The sequence below is a fragment of the Megalobrama amblycephala genome, linkage group LG10 (genome assembly GCF_018812025.1).
Source record: "Megalobrama amblycephala isolate DHTTF-2021 linkage group LG10, ASM1881202v1, whole genome shotgun sequence".
In the NCBI taxonomy this organism is placed as follows: Eukaryota; Metazoa; Chordata; class Actinopteri; order Cypriniformes; family Xenocyprididae; genus Megalobrama; species Megalobrama amblycephala.
In genome coordinates, this window is record NC_063053.1 from 9,911,780 (window position 1) to 9,930,423 (window position 18,644).

Sequence of the window (18,644 nt, forward strand, 5' to 3'; positions counted from 1 at the left end):
AACCCTAAACACGATTTTAGTTTTATTCTGATTAATCATGCAGCCATAGAATCTAGTCATAGATATACACAGCTACGCTCTCATAGGAGAATGCTGGAAAGAACCATCTCCCCTTATATTAGTCAAACAGCAGAACAATTAAATGCAGAACTACTGGCATTCAATGGAGAATAATCAAAATGGCATAGATACATACAGTGGAAAGGGAGCTCTTCAAAGAGGAACTACTGGAGACACCAGACTGCAGAGAAAACAGCAGTCAAGACAATCACAATCTATGCTGGATATATAGTAGAATATGAATTAATGCATGCTGCAGACATGCCATGTGCGCTAATAAGGGAGAGTTATGTCAGATCACAACCAAAGACCTTTTTGTGTTAGTGCCACAACGAGTCAGTGCTGTTATACTTCATATATATAAAACCAATCAACTGTGCCAGTCATCAAAAGCACAAAATCTGCCCATAATGGCTATATCAATATTGAAGTAACCCACATGCAAATCAAATGTGGCTCTCAGAACATTATTCTTTAGCTGCTTTTTCACCATCTTTTTCATGTATGAACATCATAATTTTAAAATTTGCTTATTTGTAGGTTTTCCATGACCATGGGAAGCCTGTATATCTTTATTAATAATCAGTTTAGAATTAGGTCTGCCCCCTAATAGTCGACTAAACGTTAGTCGATGAAAAGAGGCTTGTTCTGACAAAATTTTAATTAGTTGGTTAGATAGAAGAAAACTCCACAAGAATTGGCGAAGTCACACAGTGACAGATTGATAACATGGCTGGTCCATGCAGTAATTTGTCGGGCAGAAAATCCAAAGCATGGGAACATTTCGAGAGGGTAAAGAATAACCATGGTGACATAAATGACTTCCAATTTAAAACATGTAGCCTAATATTAGGCACTCATAGCTGCTTGCTCTAACGTTAACGTGAACCTAGATAAATGTGTGCTATTTTAGGGTCATATCGAAGTGTTCAAGAGGAGTGTGGAAGCTAAATTAGTACAGCGTACATTACTTCCATGTCCACGCCATCGAACCGGATCTTTTCAAAGGCCGTCTTCAATGGCTATGTTTACATGCAACCAAATAATCCGTAAGTAATCGGATTGATGGCTCAATCGGACTGAAAATCCATGTAAACACCTTAATTGATCTGATTGAGCTTGATCCGAATGAAATATTAAATTGGATTGGAAGAGGTTTATTCCTTTTCTAATCCGATCAAGAAGGCATGTAAACACTTGATCGGAGTGAAAACTGAAACTGGAAAGTACTGCGAATGTGCGATGATGTAGAAATAGCGTAATGACGTATGACACGTGGAAAGGGGATGTTCTTCCTGTTGAATAAAGTGTCAAATGAGTGTCCAGTCATTCTAAAATTCTCTTCACTTAGCATCTGTGGAGCAGGACAACGTCCCACGAGCTCTTGTTTAATGCTCTCATCCACAGATGGGGAGGGGCATTTTTACTGCGTGATAAGCAGCAAGGCACAAAGGTTCATATGCTCATTGTGTCCAAATTATGACCAGAAATGGGTAAATATTAAGTCTGTTTAAAACAAACAAAGAACTAATGTAGAAAAATGGTTATGCACAAACAGCTGGAAACTGTATATAGCGAGTGCTGGAGAGCTTAATTTATATTTTAAATGCTCATTATTATGGTTTAGTATTTCAACCCCAACTAATGGCTTAAATGAACAACTCGCAGTCGACTAGGAAAATCTTTAGTTGGGGGCAGCACTATTTAGAATTATATAATTTCAATAAAATAGAAACTAAATTAGGTGTTACACAGAGAAGCTTTTTGTGGCCAAGATTGTCAATCTAATGTTAGTATATACAGTACAGTAGTCTAATTTAGAGAGTCATGAAAGTCACACAAGACAAAACATTGTTGCCAAAACACACACTACAATGCCTGGAGAAAACACACACACAGTGACGTACCACCAAGTCTCTTCTCCTGGAAGAACTAACCCGACTGGAGTGATGAGAACTGCTCAAGTCTCGTAAAGACGAATTTGACTTTGAAAGTAGAGAGAAATCCAATAGGCAAACATTAATTTGCAATTTCAAAACTACTCCCTAAAACTGCAAATTAAAACTACTCTCCAATTGTTTGTGATTTTTGGATCTATGCTGAATACATATTTAGATATATTCTAAATATTGTGGCAGGTTACTATTTGTATGCCAGGTAATATTATTTCAAATTAAACAATTATAATTATTAGTGTTCAAATGTCTCCAATATGATCGATTTAGCAATATTTCTTCATAAGAAAAATGAGAACTGAATGCACTTTCCAGTATTACACACCCTATAACTTCCGACACTTCGAACCGATGCTGTGTCATCATTTAAACCCTGTTGATGAGAGATTAGGAGAACAAAGGAATAAGACAAAAGAAAGAAAAAAAATGAGAAAGAGCAGAAGAAAGAGCAGGAGAACAACAGCAACATCAGCAGATACAGACCCGTCGGCTGTGGCTACTGGAATGATGACCATGACGGGCCTTTTCTGAATCAGCCTGAGATCAAGAGAATGAAGGATATTGTATATAATCAAAAGATCGCTGCATTTTTAGGCTACGTTAGTGTTAGTCTTCACCGGCAGTCCTAAACAAACTGTAAACACACTTAACATGCTGATATTTTGCAAGGATAAGGCCTGTTCAAATTTCAGGGCAAGCATACAAGCTTACTAGCAAGCAATATGACAATAAGGGATGGGCAATACAACTAAAAAAGCCCTCGATTTTTACCCTTTAGACAAAATACAAAATCTTGATATTTATGTATTTGCTTTTACTAATGCAGTTAAATATTAATTATCTAGCAAAAAAAATATCATTGTATGTTATCATTGTGTTTAGGGCTGGGCGATATATCGCATGCGATTCTCACGTGCATTTCGTCAGTAAAGCCGGTTCCCTGATTACCGCTAAATCGCCATCACCTGCTTTCAAATGGAGCGCCTTTTAATAGACAAAGCCGTAGTTCACGGACAAGCCACGCAAAATCGCGTTCAGTATCGAAGATGAATCGACTTTTTGATACTACGGCATTTTGATTATTAATTAAAAAAAATAACAATTAAAAATTTATCATTGACATGCACCAATATAAAATAAACAATTTAATATATAAAAAATATAGTGTAGGGTTTTGAAAACATTAAAAATAAATAAATAATCATCTGCTGTAAAAATGTTCACAAACTGCAAATACATCAGGAATATATCAACCAGACCATAAAGCAAATGCCACCTATAGCTTATAATTTTATGAAGACAAATTTAAACACTTAGGTCATTTTTTACTGTAATATACACACACACACACAAATACTAAAGCAAACAAGATCATGGGAAAAAAAAAAGAGAAAAAAGTGAATCCAATGCCATCCTAACAGAATAATATTATTTTTAAACACAACAACCAGACCACAAGGGCTCTTTTATAAATTCAAAAGAACACAAGTAATATTCACAAAACATGCTTGTAAGCCACATATAAACTGAGTGTAAGAGAATACAGCTAGCACACTCCCATCTGAAAGCTCTTTATTAGTTAAAGGCAAAAGTACATGCATGTCCAAACTGGTCTAATCTTTCTCATACCATCCATTGGTGGATTTGCCCCCATTTCCTGCTAGAGGAGTGCTGATGGTAAGACAGCTGTGAGAGAGAGACAGCCACGAGACAAACACAAAGACTTCTGTTGCACTTCAATGTGACAGTGGATTGTTTGGTACTTGTGAATTCTGACAGTGATAAACATTTCACAAACAAAGACACTGATGAATAAACCTATTAAGATGCAATTTGCACATACTGAAACTATGTAAACATATTCTTCCAACAGGTCTGTGAGTGTAGGAACTCACAAGCACAGAAAATACTGACAGATACAGCTGACATCGATAACTGAATCATTCACATGTGTCTGCAACCATTGAAAACACACTGTATAATCAAAGGCCTGTTTCCACTTATGACCTTAGTCAGTCAGCAAGCTAAATCTGGGTTTAAAATCTGGAACTATTTGTAAACAAAGTCTTACTTAGTCTTCTGAAGAAAAATGCTTAAAACAGACAAGCAAATTACTCAAAAAAGCCACTCAGAAGATCTCTAAAAACAATCTTTCTGCTTTGGCTTCAACGCATCCAAAGAGAGGTGATAGTCTGTAGAAGATCAGGCATATTCTGAACAAATTACAGAGACTGTTCCAAAATCTAGAGAGCTGCCTTGCTGTTAACTGCATATGTAGGCATCATCCTAACTGAAATGGAACCTCATAAGTGATCGATCTGGAACAAAGCTAAATAGTCAGCAACCCTACCCATTATACTAATAGTGTTCAGTGTATAAGAGACTCTGCTCAATATTTCAATAGAGTTTTGCATTATCATTTTTCTAAGGTAATGGCCCATTGCAATGCATTATGGGTTTTCCTTCTCCATGAAGGATATATGCAATGCTGCATCAATTTGCTGCAGACTGAAAGAGTGCTTATGATGCCTTACAATGTTGCCTATACATGCAGTTCAGTAGGTTTTGGAACAGAGAATCAATGAAGGACAAATCTGCAGGTCAACAGACCTAAATGTAATAAGTATAGTAAACACATAGGCATGGTTTTAGGTTTGGGCAAAGGCACAGGAAAGAGTTTTGAAGCACTTGAGAAACTATACATTATGTCATTCTTTGGGCAGTAAGTTCAAGTGCCTTTTGTCATCTTATGTTCTCTGTAAAACTCACCTCTTTCTGCTGTCGCTCCAGTTCTCTCATTCGGATGTCCCGGGCCTCTGCACGCGCAGCTCTCTTCGCAGCAAGTCTAGCCTCCGCCTGCACAAGAGAGAAAACAGAATTCATTTAAATAGCTATAACACTAAACAGTCTGAACAGGAAGCACTCTGTCTGGACACTTAATGGTAAAATAGAGAAATAGAAATAGAAAATAGTCATCACTCTGCATCAGTTCTGTATGAATCGGTCAGATTACTCTCTGCCTTGCAGAATCTTAGTCTCATTGCTCACTTACTCACTACAGGTTATTTTTTTTTGTTCGAGGCAAAATGAGCAAATGTGCTATGTGTATATTTTAAAAACAATGTTATAAAGCTACAGTGTTGTTAAAGATACAAGTTTAAATTAATTAATTAATTTATTTATTTTACGAATTAATTGTATTATTTGATATATAGGAGGGCTGCACAATCAATCGAATTTCTAATCATGATTACGAATGCCATGATTTCATAATCGTTCAAAGGCGCGATTACAAAAAAAAATCCATTTACATTATTCTGCGCGCCTAAAGGGATAGTTCACCCAAAAATGAAAATTTGATGTTTATCTGCTTACCCCCAGTGCATCCAAGATGTAGGTGACTTTGTTTCTTCAGTAGAACACAAACAGTAGAACACATGATTTTTAACTGCAACCGTTGCCGTCTGTCAGTCAAATAATGGGAGTGAATGGGAACACAATCAATAAGAGTCGAAAAAATTTGCATAGACAAATCCAAATTAAACCCTGCGGCTCGTGACGACACATTGATGTCCTAAGAAACGAACTGATCGGTTTGTGCGAGAAACCGAACAGTATTTATATAATTTTTTACCTCTAATACACCACAATGCGTTCAGCACTCGCTTAGTGAGGTCTGATCGCGCTCTGACAGCGGAAGTGATGTCTATGTCACTCACTTTTGACTCTTATTGATTGTGTTCCCATTCACTCCCATTATTTGACTGACAGACGGCAGCGGTTGGAGTTAAAAATCATCATTTGTCTTCTACTGAAGAAACAAAGTCACCTACATCTTGGATGCGCTGGGGGTAAGCAGATAAACATCAAATTTTCATTTTTGGGTGAACTATCCCTTTAAGAGGTGTGTTTCGAGCATGTTATGTTGTGAAAGGTGAATCAGGACTACTTCAGAGTGTAAAAGGTCTAACCCAACGCAAAAGGAACTACCAGTGAAGTAAGCGTATGCTGACTGGTTGAACGCACTCTAAACACCATTTTTAAAATGCAGTGTGCACAGCCTATATATATTTACTCCACTAACTAACTCTACAAACACGGAAAACAGTGATAAATGGACCTCTCAGCCTTACGCTTTGAGTGGACCAAGCGAAACATGATTATGTATTTCTGCTTAGTTAGTGACATTGGGCATCAAACACACAGCAATAGCTAATACTGTTTCATATACTGTCTGCTGTCTTTGTACAACAGTTCTATCTAATAATGTATTAGACAGGACTGTTAAACAGATAGTAAACTAATGCTATAGAAAAGCAATGAAAAAAAATTCAGGAAGAGTGTTTTTAGCTTGTTTTTTATTTTTATATAAATATGTGGCATGCAGTTGCTTCAAACAATGGTATAAAGCTATTGAAAACATCATTCAGTGTAAATTATGATAATCATAAAAATCTCAATTACAATTTCAAGTGAATGATCGACAATTATGATTTTTGTCATAATCGTGCAGCTCTAATATATAATTCTGCTTCGTCACTGCATGCTCAACTGTTGGTGGCATTTAAGGCTGATGGTTCAAAAGTCAGCAATCATAACAAGAACAGTCGTCAGAGTTGTGGATAGAGTACATGCTGATGATATGTATAAGAGCAGCTGGCTCACGGGACCTATAATATTCAAACCAGAGTCGTGTCTCAATCCCATTGGCAATCTTTCTCCCTCAACTTTCCTGTCTCTCTATAGTCCTATAAATAAATGCCCCAAAACACCAATAAGTAAAACAAAAAAAGAGGAGGAACAGTCATAATTTCCATGCATCCACAGTTGGGGAAGCAGCTCTCACTGGACTGTTGGCTTGAAAGAAGGAATCTAAGAGTCCTGACACAAATCACTCAAATGGGTGTCCTGGGAAACCACACCTGTCCCTGTGACAGCGCTCTTTTCAGCTTTTAAGTGTTGCTGACATGTCTTTGGAGGGTGGGGTTTGGTAAGTGAGGGGGTGTGGAAGAAGTGATGGGGCTGATCTATAATTCACGTCTATCAGAAACACAGCTGAACTCACTTACACCATCTTTCACTAGATGAAAAAACAACAAACATGATTCAGCAGCAGTGTCTAATTTAAGATCAACACACACAGTGCACCAGACTCACACTTCAGGTAAACACATGCTGGAAGATTTCTAACTATCACATTCCTCATGTGACATGCACACATGCAATATGACCTGTTTACATTTCCTAACACCCTACACAATAATTAATTACATCACATTCCAATACAATTATGCCTTGACAGAAAGGACAGTGACTTTGCAAAGTATGCAGCCTGACAGCAAACATTTAAACAAGGTTTACGGCAAATCTTTAAACATATGGTGAGGTTAGAGAGAGTGGGCTCGGTGTGTGTGTGTGTGTGATTATTCTGCTCAGCACCTGTTGAGCTGTCTGACAGTTTGACCAGCTCACCAGAGGAGCTCAGCTGAGCCCAGTGTCTCCAGCTCTATCTATAGACCAGCAGAGCCTCCGTCATGAGACTGCAACAGGAAATCTGAGCAAGGGGAGACACTTACTTCACAACCTCCAACATAGCCATTCATTTATTAGAGACAGTCTTACTGTATTCTGCAGAACAAGTGAGCTCTATAGTGGGACTAACCAATGAGATACCACAGACACACTACACAATAAGCTTATCAAAGCTGGATATGAAAATGGTTGCAACTGTGTTATCGAAGGTCACAATAAAATGCAAAGTGTCTATATTTGCACTGGTTCGTTATTATAGTGCAGTCTGTATGTTAAAATGTCTTACCGTTTAACATGTATCTACATGGTTGGTTGTCTTGCCTGAGTTCAACAGATACAATGGCAGAGGCAGTAAAAGACAGACAGTGGAGGACAGATAATGAAAGATAAAGACAGAGCCAGTGAAAGATGGAAACTGCAAAGCCACAGGGCATCAGAAGACAAAAGGGAGGCCACTATTGTATTGCTCCTGGATGTAAAAATTTGTTTAACAGTCTTAAGGTCAATTCACACTGTACAGACAAATGCTAATTAACACGTTTGTTAGGTTTTGAATCTGTGTGTTACCCCGTTGGAGTCCATTGGTGTAGGTTAGGGTTAGCTTTAACACGACTGAACATATTCAGTCAGCGTGTGATCAGTGTGAACATGACATTTATTTTATATAAAGTTCTAAATCCAACGACCAACATGTTTGTTGGTGTTTCTCTGCGCTGTGTGAATTGGCCTTTAAAGCAAAGGACAAGTGCAACTGCCTCTGAAACGGAGAACAGTAATGCTTCGCTTCAAAACACACATTCAGTCCCACTGCATCAAGATTTGTTGCCAAAACAACTGTCAGAAATTAAACTGAACCACAATCATTATAAACACCTGTCTGTCATTCTACAACATACAGATATCAAAACAGACACAAACCGCAAAATATATATATATTTTTTTTTACAGTGACTCTACATTTACCAATAAGGATTCCATACATTGGATAATCTCCAAACATTATCCCTAATCCCGTCATCTTCCTTGCTATCTTTTTTTAATCCTTTGGCATTCTGTGCAATAAAGTTGTTAACCAAATTTTCCTTCACTGTTGGAATCTTGACTTATTTTTGTTCGCCTATTTTTCATAGGCGCCCGGAACTGCCTTGCATATAGCACTCTATTGGTGTTCTACTTGGCGCAGATATTATGAGTTTATCCATTACTAGTAACGATTGCAGCAACTAAGCCAAAAATTCAAAGAGCAGAATCGAAACTATAATAACCTTCATTAATCCAAACTCAACCAACCCATTGACGTCGCAGGTTGTAGTACTGCAAGATGGCGGAGCTATAACAAAATATATTTTTTTCTTTTAAATGGTTACATTTATCATGTTTGTTATATAATCTTTGATTACAGTGGACATCAATTTATTAAATAATGTTAAAGGGTTAGTTCACCCAAAAATGAAAATTATGAAATTTATTACCCTCATGTTGTTCCACACCCGTAAGATCTTCGGAACACAAATAAGACATTTTTTCTAAAATCCGATGGCTCAGTGAGGCCTGCATTGCCAGCAAGATCATTTCCTTTTTCAATGCCCAGAAAGGTACTATAAACATATTTAAAACAGTTCATGCGACTACAGTGGTTCAACCTTAATGTTATGAAGCGACGAGAATACTTTTTGTGTGCCAAAAAAAAAAACTTTTCAACAATATCTAGTGATGGGCGATTTAAAAAAAACTGCTTCATGAAGCTTTGAAGCTTTAATCTTTTGTTTCAAATCAGTGGCTCGGAGCACGTACCAAACTGCCAAAGTCACGTGAATCATTGAAATTTCGAAACACATATGATGTAACAAAGCCTCATTTACGGAAATCACATGATTTTGGAGCTCTGAACCACTAATTTGAAAAAAAAAAGATTCGAAAAGCTTCGAAGCTTCATGAAGTAGTGTTTTGAAATCACCCATCACTAGATACTGTTGAATAAAGTCATTATTTTGTTTCGTTGCTTTATAATATTAAGGTTGAACCACTGTAGTCACATGAACTGTTTTAAATGTTTTTTAGTACCTTTCTGGGCATTGAAAAAGGAAATGATCTTGCTGGATATGCAGGCCTCACTGTGCCATCGGATTTTATCAAAAATATCTTAATTTGTGTTCCGAAGATGAATGAAGGTCTTACGGGTGTGGAATGACAAGAGGGTGAGTAATTAATGACAATTTTCATTTTTGGGTGAACTAACCCATTAACTTGACTGACTGCTTTATTTCCACTTTAAATAACAACAAGCGATCCTAAACGAAAATGTAAACATTTAGGTACAAATTAGGGCTGACCGATTAGTTCACTGACAAGCCACGCAATATCACGTTCATTATCGAAGGCGATTCATCTGCGATATGAACGCAATATTGCGTGGCTTGTCAGTGGTCTACGGCTCTGTCTATTAAATGCCACTCCATTTGAAAGCAGGTGATGGCGATTTAGCGGCAATCAGGGAACCGGCTTTACTGACGAAATGCGCGTGACAATCACATGATATATATCAGTCAGCCCTAGTACAAATAATAACCTTTTTTTTCCTTGCATGCAATTTTTTTTTGTCAATGCATGAGGTAGGCATGCACTTTGAATGTTAAACCGGGCATAAAAGTACTAAAGTATGTTGACCTATTTGAACCTCACATTAAACCTTAGACAGCAGTGCAAGCCAGTAAATAGCTAAAGAAATATCACACCTTGCCCTAGATACTCCAAGATGAGAGGTCTAGCTCATTCTGTTGCTTTGTGACTAATAGACCATGCAAATTACTGGCATTTCAAAGTGACGAGACTGGCCAGTAACATAAGTGACCTCCACAGGAGGTTGCACGGCTCAAATTTACCCGAAGTAACCTGGACCTCATAGGCAAATCAAACGGCATGCTTTCAATTCACAGAGATTTCTGTTAACCATTAGGGAGTTTCCTCTGCAGTAGGCATGAAATGGGTGGATCCAGAGGTAAGTTCAATGAAACAAGCAAGGGATTCATGTGTGCTGTAGGTAGACAATGATTCATAATCTTTGGACTGCATGGGTGGAGTGACTTCTGCACTTTTAGATACAGTAGATCTATCAGCATATGCTCTAATGTAATGGATCAGCATGCAATTCAGCTTCTCTCAACTGTAAAAACACGTGACTGACTCAATAGGTTCAGAAGTATGTGAATTCCAGCAATGCACAGAACAAGATGCCAGATCTCTCTCACTGCAAGAATAAATAATGATTAAATATTTAGATATTTAACAAACATCCTCAATGTGGCTGGAGTTTCCCTTCTGCATTACAATTCACAACCTGAAGCATTAGATTTCTCCATTTCCTCTTTTAATACATCCTTATATGGTCCATATTCAGGTTAGGAGATATTGCCACATAATTCTGCTTTTTACAATGACAGTATCAAAAGGATATGACTGTCTTCCATTTCCTTCATGTTAAACACGGAACACTTGACACACACACAAAAAAATATGTGTCAGCAGCCTACCCTTGTTTTTTTTTTTTCCCCTTTACTAGACCATGGCAGAAAAATACTGTTCTTTTTATGAAATGTGGTGCACACATAATCAGAGAAGAGATGTCGCTGTAATAGAGAGGGGAAGTTAATGTTTTGGATGAAAAATTACAAGGGCACATGATTATTAAAAATATAATGATGTGCACAGATAAATTATTTATAATTGCAGTATTTTATAAAAATAGGAATCATCAATTTTGATTGCATGATGACTTCAAGGTGAAATCATTTCTGCACCATTAAAAGGAATTGCAAAAAAAATCTAGTTCACTAATTCTGCAACAGCTGAATAATTAGTGATGTCGACTAATTGATTTAGTTTTGATATTTTAAGTGGCAATATGCATGCTGTGCTTTAGCTAATGCTGTATCACAGCAACAAGAAATGCATATGTTATGGTTATATAATGAACATTGTAAACAAACAATGAAAAAGGATGCAAGACAAGATATCAAACTCTGTCATTCATGATTTTATATCTGGCTTAGTGTCAAGGTCAGCCAATTTGGTCACATGAGGGCTCTGCAATTATAAATTTGGGTCATACAAGTTAATTTCAGCTCATGTCCCAGAGCACAGCACTGATAGCAGTCAAATTTTTATACTTGTGAGAGTGATGGGTTCACACATGTGTGCTGCTGAAAAATCTGAGACAAGTCCATACTGGCTGCTCCATGCTCAAGCTGTGAGTCAAACTTCATCAGCTGCAGCTCCAACTGGCAGAACCTGAACGTTCACATATCAACACATCACAAAAGAGCTATGAAGGACTGACCAACAATATTATGCAGATCCAAACAATTCAGACTACAGTGTAGAGCTTACATAGCAGATGTTTACCTTAACCCTATAAAGCGCACTGTATCATATTATCATATACTGTGCCTTCTGCCCTCTGAACAAATATTTATACTTTTTTAGCAAATAAAAGGCCTTTTAGCATAATTGCAAAAATGCCATCTTCAGGGCGTTTTACTTGTACACTCAAAAAAATGAACTTTCACTGTTGTTAGTTTGACTCAAACCACGCTTGTTCACATTACTTAAAAAACTCATGTAACTACATGAACTTAATTTAAAGTTGTTTCCTACTAAAAATGAGTATTGTCAGCTTAACTTAAGTGTTTGTTCAGTCAACTTAACATTGCTGAGTGAAACGCACAAATTAATGTTGACATAACTAACTGAGCAGTGGATCCGTAGTTCCCAGCATGCTTTGCAAAGGACTGCATTAGGAGAGTAAATTTAGGGATTAAAGTGTGTTTTTCAGTAAAGGAAAATATGTTATTAGTTTATGTTAGTGTTTAATGAGTTGTATTTACTCTAACAAATTTTGTCAGCTTTACTTGAATTTCTTTTGTTCATACAACTAAATTGTTATTTGTACAAATTACTTAATATAGTTGCATGGAACCACTTGACACAAAGTAAATCCAACAATTAATTTTTTTTGAGTGTACGTGGTATCGTCTTTTTATTGTGAAATCTTTAATGATCTTTTAAAAGTAAACGTAAGAATAACTTCAATATTATTAGTAATATTTCAAGATGAACATTTAATGGACTGAAGCAATTTAGGTTAGCCATACATCATTTTTATAGAAACATAAAGTGCTATTTAAATAAAGGTGAACTGACTTGAAAATGTTAAAATGTAAATAGGGATGCACAATATATCATCCACCATATCGGTAACGGCAGATACATGTTCATTTTAATGTCATCGGCCCGATAGGAAAATTTGGCCAATATTTTAAAGCTGATAAATAATGGATTATTTTTCTCTTTCAGCTGAGATGCACACTGTTAGCCATGATGGTTTTGAATTGCTTGAAATATCATTATCATCACTTCAACAAGGAAAATAAATTAAGTTCAACATGTGCAGCGCAAATCTGTCATATAGGCTAAATAAAAGTATAATGAGAACATCGATACAATTGTGTGTTTGGGGCATGGCTTTTAATGGTGAGACTTTTGTTTTTGTAATCATGCTCTAAAAAATTACATAAAAATTTGGATTTAGATTTATCAGCCAGCCAATGTATCGGTTATCGGCTTTGAAATATAATGATTATTGTATCGGTCAAAATTTTCATATCAGCGCATCCCTAAATGTAAGTATCAAATAAAATAGGCTTTTGAAAAACATTTAACTGTTTATATCTCAATCATAACTGTTCTGCATCGCACACACAAATTACATATCTGCACCAAATTGCATATTTTTGCTCAGTTTGGGCCTTCTCCAAATCCTTCCAATATGGGCCATAAAAGCCTGAAGTATAAAATATGATACAAAAAACTTCCAATTTAAAAAATTATTTTTCTGACTATCATATGTCAGGCTCTACAGGGTTAATATTTTCATCTTGGACAGTCACTTAAATACAGATAGGATCCCTATTTAAGATGTCATAACAACACGCCCTCTCTCTAAAACACCACCCTTCGAAGACATGCCAGCAAATCCAACGTCAGCAAATCCAAACAGGCATAATGATTGACAGCTGGAAGGAGTTTCTGATTACAAGGTGTTGGCCACTACCCTGAGTACTTTTTTTTTTTTTACTGTTTACAGGGCCTAGAGCAGTCACAGAGACAGGTACACATGTTCCTGTAATATGTGGCATGTAGTAAGGACATTTGTGTTATTTGTGTGTGTGTGTGTTTTTTTTCTTCTTTTTTTTTCAAAAAACCATATCGCTTACAGCACCTTTAGAACTCTCCGATATCTTTAATAGGGCATCCTATAATCACAGAAAAGCACTGCTCTGTTTTCAAGAATTAGTTCACCTATCACTTCATTTAATCCTGTTGTTCCAAATGTGTGATTTTTTTAAACACCAGTGGAAAACATAAGGAGAGTGTCAATGTTTGACATCATTGACAGCAAATGTCATTGGTTCTCTTGTGTCATGTGTAATTGCAAATGGGATTCGAAAGCTGCAGTGGAGGGTATGACTATTTTCTTTTTATATGCTTAACTCAAAATCACTGTATGCTTTTGTTGTAAAGTCAGTCATTGTAACAACCTCAGGGTGAGAAAACATCAACAGGAGTCTCATTTCTGGGTGAGCGCTTCTTTTACTGTGGTCACAGGAAACCACCAGCCACAAGATGACATCAGTGAAATAAACAGGGGTCACAGGCAAACACCTCTTACCTCTCTGGCAATGCTGCTCAGTGCCTCATCCTCTGCTGAGAAACGGTCTTTAATCGGGGCCCGTTTTCGTCCTGATCCTGGTGTCCCCATGTCAGCAGCAACTCCACAGCTGAATCAAGATCAACTTGCTTCCCTTCAACTTGCTTAATATTCTGCAGATGAAGACAATGATTGGCAGCTGTCAGAATTTAAGACAGTCCATGTAGAAAACACTGAATGGGATGGTTACTGTCTCCTCTCTGAAAGGCGGCCTATTTGTGTAAAACGTAACCTTAATGACCAGTTTGCTGAGACAATGAGGGAATCTAACAGTACACAGCAAAGACATACAGTAAAGAAAATTGCATAGGCAGTCCTTTTTTACTATGCCGGTCTATTCCACCAAATTCAGCAAGTTATCTTAGTGTTATTTTATAAAACATTTCAAATGTAGGCTAGATAAGCCTGGCCTCTCACACTATCTCACACACCCACAAATAGAGGCTTTAGTCATGTGTGTCTGGACTCAGAGCTGATTAACACCAGACACACAACACACTCCTCATAATATAATGTGACAAAGCAGAGAAATATCACAGGCACGGAAGACTAATGTGTTTGATTTCTTAAAAGCAGCATCATCAGTTCTTCTTTGCTCTTTTGTAATTAGTTTATACAATAACTTTTAATAAACACTTCATTTATATAGACAAATAATACCTTGAATGTTAAGTAGTTGAACCAAAGAACTGTGCATACAATATCATGCTTGTCTGTATCATGTATATAAACCCGTGTTGAATGCGTCAGGATATTATTATAACACTTCAATGTAGATACATTTATAAATAAAAATCTATATTTGTGTTGATATTTCTGCTCATGTGCTAAATATAAACCAACACTCATTCAGCAGCGTGACAGACTAACTTAAAGCACTTTATTTACCCCCAAAAAACAAATAAATAACAAGTAACTTCAATATTAAACACATTTAGTATCCACTATACAAAGCTAAATGTATGTAAATATTATAATTGATGAATATGCTAAGTAATATTCAATATTTATGACTCTAGTTAGCGGTTAGCCTGCTAGCTTGTCCTCAAAGGCATAAAGTGTGTAAATGTCACTCAAGTCTCGTGCCGTTAATTCGCTTATTACATTTTAGTGACCTGCCTGGACTTTCATGACAGTTGGTTCCGTAAGTACCGGTTTCTTACCGTTTCTGTCCGTCACTATTCCGCTCGAGACTCGGGTCGGTTCTTCTGACTGACTGGGACCCGAGGCGCGTTCCCGCTGACCAGTGAGAGCGCGTGTGCACGTGCGCGCGGCTGTTTGAGGGAGCGCGCGCGTGCTTGCGTGACAGCCACAAACTGACACTGTCCGTCACCTCAAACTTTCCCAAGAAAACGGCTCAAGCTAAGTCACAAGAGGCTTAAAAGCAGCGTACCACCGCTAGTATAAGTTTAATTTCTTTTAAAAAAGACAGCAAATGGCAAGAAAAGCCGTTACACTCTCCGTTTATGGTCGTTCTTGAGAGTCTGAAGTGTTTTTTCCAGCTTCGCGCTGAAAGTCCCGGATGTTGGAAAAGAGGGGCGTGGCCTTCGAACACGCCTAAACCACTTTATTACCCTAAGAAGAAAAAAGCTGTTCAGATTGTACAGAATAACTCCTTTCATGTATTTGTGTAATAATGTTGTCCATTCCTCTTAGCAATTTTATTTATTGGTTAAAAACTGTTTAGACTATACATGGTTAGCTATATTGTTCATGTTCTTGTTATTCAGTTACAATAATAAAACTCTAGGCCCTACACTAAATCTAACAAATTTCATGGAGAAATCTTAATAATAATAATTTCTGATTTCTTAATGTATTTACAACACCACAGACTGTTTTGTGTTACATTTCCAGTCCAATAGTGACCTCTAGCTGTTGATTTCAAAATATTGTCATCGTGATAACAGTAACAGACATGTGGATATGAATGAATGAATGAATGAATAAATAAAGCAAGCTTAAAAGAATAAAAATAAAGTTAAAAACAGCAAATAATAAATACAGAGAAAAATAATACTATAATATATATATATATATATATATATATATATATACCCTAATCCTAACCCTAGGAAGTAACTGGTTACATGTAATCTGGATTACGTCATCAGATTCCAAAAATTAAGTATGTGTAATTTGATTATATTACATTTTAAAATACTCGTAATCAGACTACAGTTACTTTTCTATTGATTACATGGTTACATATTATTCACACAATGGCAGTAAACCATTCATAATATATTGATTCTTCCCAATTCTTCTTTTTCATGTTTTGAATTTTCCTTTCTAAAAAAACATATCGCTTATATACATTCAGAAAGTCTAGTCAGGTGGCTACACGAAAATTGAGAGAATTTGACCATTGGATTTACAGAAATCATTTCTCAACATTGCCTATCGAATCAACTCCTGACAAACACATTAATTATTATTTGAATTATCACTCAGTAAGTCATTTAACCATGTATTGCTATGCCTTTTGTCTTTCAAACACATTTTTATTCACATTTTTGTTATTTTAAAAATATTATTCAATTATTAAACTAAATTGTCAAAATAAAATTTGAAATAAAATAGTTGATTTAGTATTTTACATTAATGATACTTTAAAAATATATAAATTTGAATAAGAATTATATCAAAAGTAATTTATACATTCTGTAAAAGTTTATCAAGGGGGCTTCTTACCCCTCTTTTATGCTAATAATTGACATTTTGTGATATAACAACAAAATCAGCAAATGTTTCTATTTATTTCCTATAACACTGATGCATCATCATCCTACACATGCTAAACTTATATCTAAATATGATACAGTTTAATATACTATTAAACTATTAAACAATCGTTTGAGGTAGTGTCGTTTTCGTGCTTGTTTTATGCGGTGTGTCTCCTCCAACACTGCAGGAGGCGCGAATGAGCTCAGTTCGCTGCCATTGAAACAATAGAAGAAAAAGATCAGACGTCGCTTTCCGATGACGCAAAGCCGATCAGCGTGTGACATTGCTGTGAATGATCCGAGCTGGTAATAACGTTATTTATTCACACTATTTAATATCACTTTACAATTACATTTTGACCCATGTTTAGATAGACGTTTGAGTTAATTTGCATCTGTTGCATCCTTTCGCCGACAACTGAAGAAGTTAAATAACATGAGAGCTGTCAAACGCAAGATGATCTATATAAATACTCGTTTCTAATACAGAACAAGTTATATTATAAAGTTATATAATATTATTGTTTTTATTATCAGGTTAGGATGGCTCTGTCGTTGTCCGGGGTGATTTTGCCCAAATTGATGCAGCAGAGGGCTTTCAGGTAAACAATTTATTCATTATTGAGTTTGTACTTGAGTTTTGCAGGATTCCCACAATCATGAGGGAGCTTTATTGCAATTATTATTTATACTATCAATTATAATCATGAATGACAGCAAAAGTCATAGAAATTCATTGGTCAGCAAGTGTGGTCACCCTGGGTTTGCTATCCAAAGAAGGTTGGTTATTTATAAACTAATGGGGTTCAAATGTTTTGTTCTCAATATATTATTAGTGGTTCCGTTTCTCCAAAAATTATATTGTACTTTTTAAACGAGCATCACATTAGACATGATGAATGATTTTAGATATGTTTTCTTAATAATTCAAATAAACCTGTTTTTGTTCTGAACAAATATCATTTTATCCACCTCACCGCAGTGTCTCAGCAACTGTGGCCGCTATTCAGAAATTAACACGCGTGAGGGTGGTCGACAACAGCGCTCTTGGAAATGCCCATCACCACCGTCCACCAAAAGTCATTCACGTGTACACCAAGAATGGAGTCGGTAAAGTGGGAGACAGAGTCTTACTGGCCATTAAAGGACAGAAGAAAAAAGCTCTCATAGTGGGTCATAAGATGCCTGGAGCGCGAATGACCCCACGCTTCGATTCAAATAATGTTGTTCTGATTGAAGAGAATGGAAACCCCACAGGAACGAGAATAAAAACTCCTATACCAACTCACCTGCGCAAAATGGAAGGGGAATATTCTAAACTGTTAGCCATTGCTCAGCGATTTGTTTAGATGAGCGTTTTTGTAACTACTTATCTTTGTAAATATATAAAAATGTGTTCTTTCCATTTAGCAAATGTGCTTTCGTGGTTACTTGTGGAAATATTTGTAATAAATACAGATGAAACTGCTGTAGTTTTAATTTTTCTATTTATAGTATTCTCAAACACATACACAAATCACCATTTAATGCTCCAATATGACTCACTTCTAAGGATGTTTCAGGCTTTTGGAAGACTTGTTTTCAGAACAAGTGAAATAAAACAAA

General features: G+C 36.4%; 2 protein-coding genes across 10 annotated transcripts in view; one reads left to right on the plus strand and one right to left on the minus strand.

Annotated features, from left to right (window-relative positions):
* lrrfip2 (leucine rich repeat (in FLII) interacting protein 2) overlaps window positions 1-15,852 on the minus strand; it is a 30,576-nt gene extending 14,724 nt beyond the window's left edge. For 2 of the 9 annotated variants that reach the window (XM_048204490.1, XM_048204488.1), the window contains exons 1-8: window positions 15,477-15,852; window positions 14,275-14,426; window positions 4,785-4,871; window positions 3,645-3,701; window positions 2,499-2,552; window positions 2,341-2,388; window positions 1,968-2,045; window positions 197-241 (exon numbers count right to left, since the gene is read on the minus strand). In XM_048204490.1, the coding sequence (XP_048060447.1) occupies window positions 197-241; window positions 1,968-2,045; window positions 2,341-2,388; window positions 2,499-2,552; window positions 3,645-3,701; window positions 4,785-4,871; window positions 14,275-14,364 (459 nt within the window). In that variant the 5' untranslated portion in view covers window positions 14,365-14,426; window positions 15,477-15,852. The remainder of the gene's footprint in view (window positions 1-196; window positions 242-1,967; window positions 2,046-2,340; window positions 2,389-2,498; window positions 2,553-3,644; window positions 3,702-4,784; window positions 4,872-14,274; window positions 14,427-15,476) is intronic. The other 7 variants (XM_048204494.1, XM_048204493.1, XM_048204491.1 and 4 more) reach the window with 6 other exon arrangements.
* Window positions 15,853-17,213: 1,361 nt separating this feature from the next.
* Window positions 17,214-18,507, plus strand: mrpl14 (mitochondrial ribosomal protein L14). Its single transcript, XM_048204502.1, has 3 exons — window positions 17,214-17,345; window positions 17,577-17,641; window positions 18,022-18,507. The coding sequence occupies exons 2-3, from the start codon at window positions 17,583-17,585 to the stop codon at window positions 18,386-18,388; spliced, it is 426 nt and encodes a 141-aa protein (XP_048060459.1). The 5' UTR covers window positions 17,214-17,345; window positions 17,577-17,582; the 3' UTR covers window positions 18,389-18,507.
* The last annotated feature ends 137 nt before the right edge of the window (window positions 18,508-18,644 follow it).

Excerpts from the sequence above, each read along its gene's own strand:
- mrpl14 (XM_048204502.1), top strand. The coding sequence starts at position 17,583 with ATGGCTCTGTCGTTGTCCGGGGTGATTTTGCCCAAATTGATGCAGCAG. Across the intron at positions 17,642-18,021 it reads ATGCAGCAGAGGGCTTTCAG|TGTCTCAGCAACTGTGGCCG; the intron begins GTAAACAATTTA and ends ACCTCACCGCAG.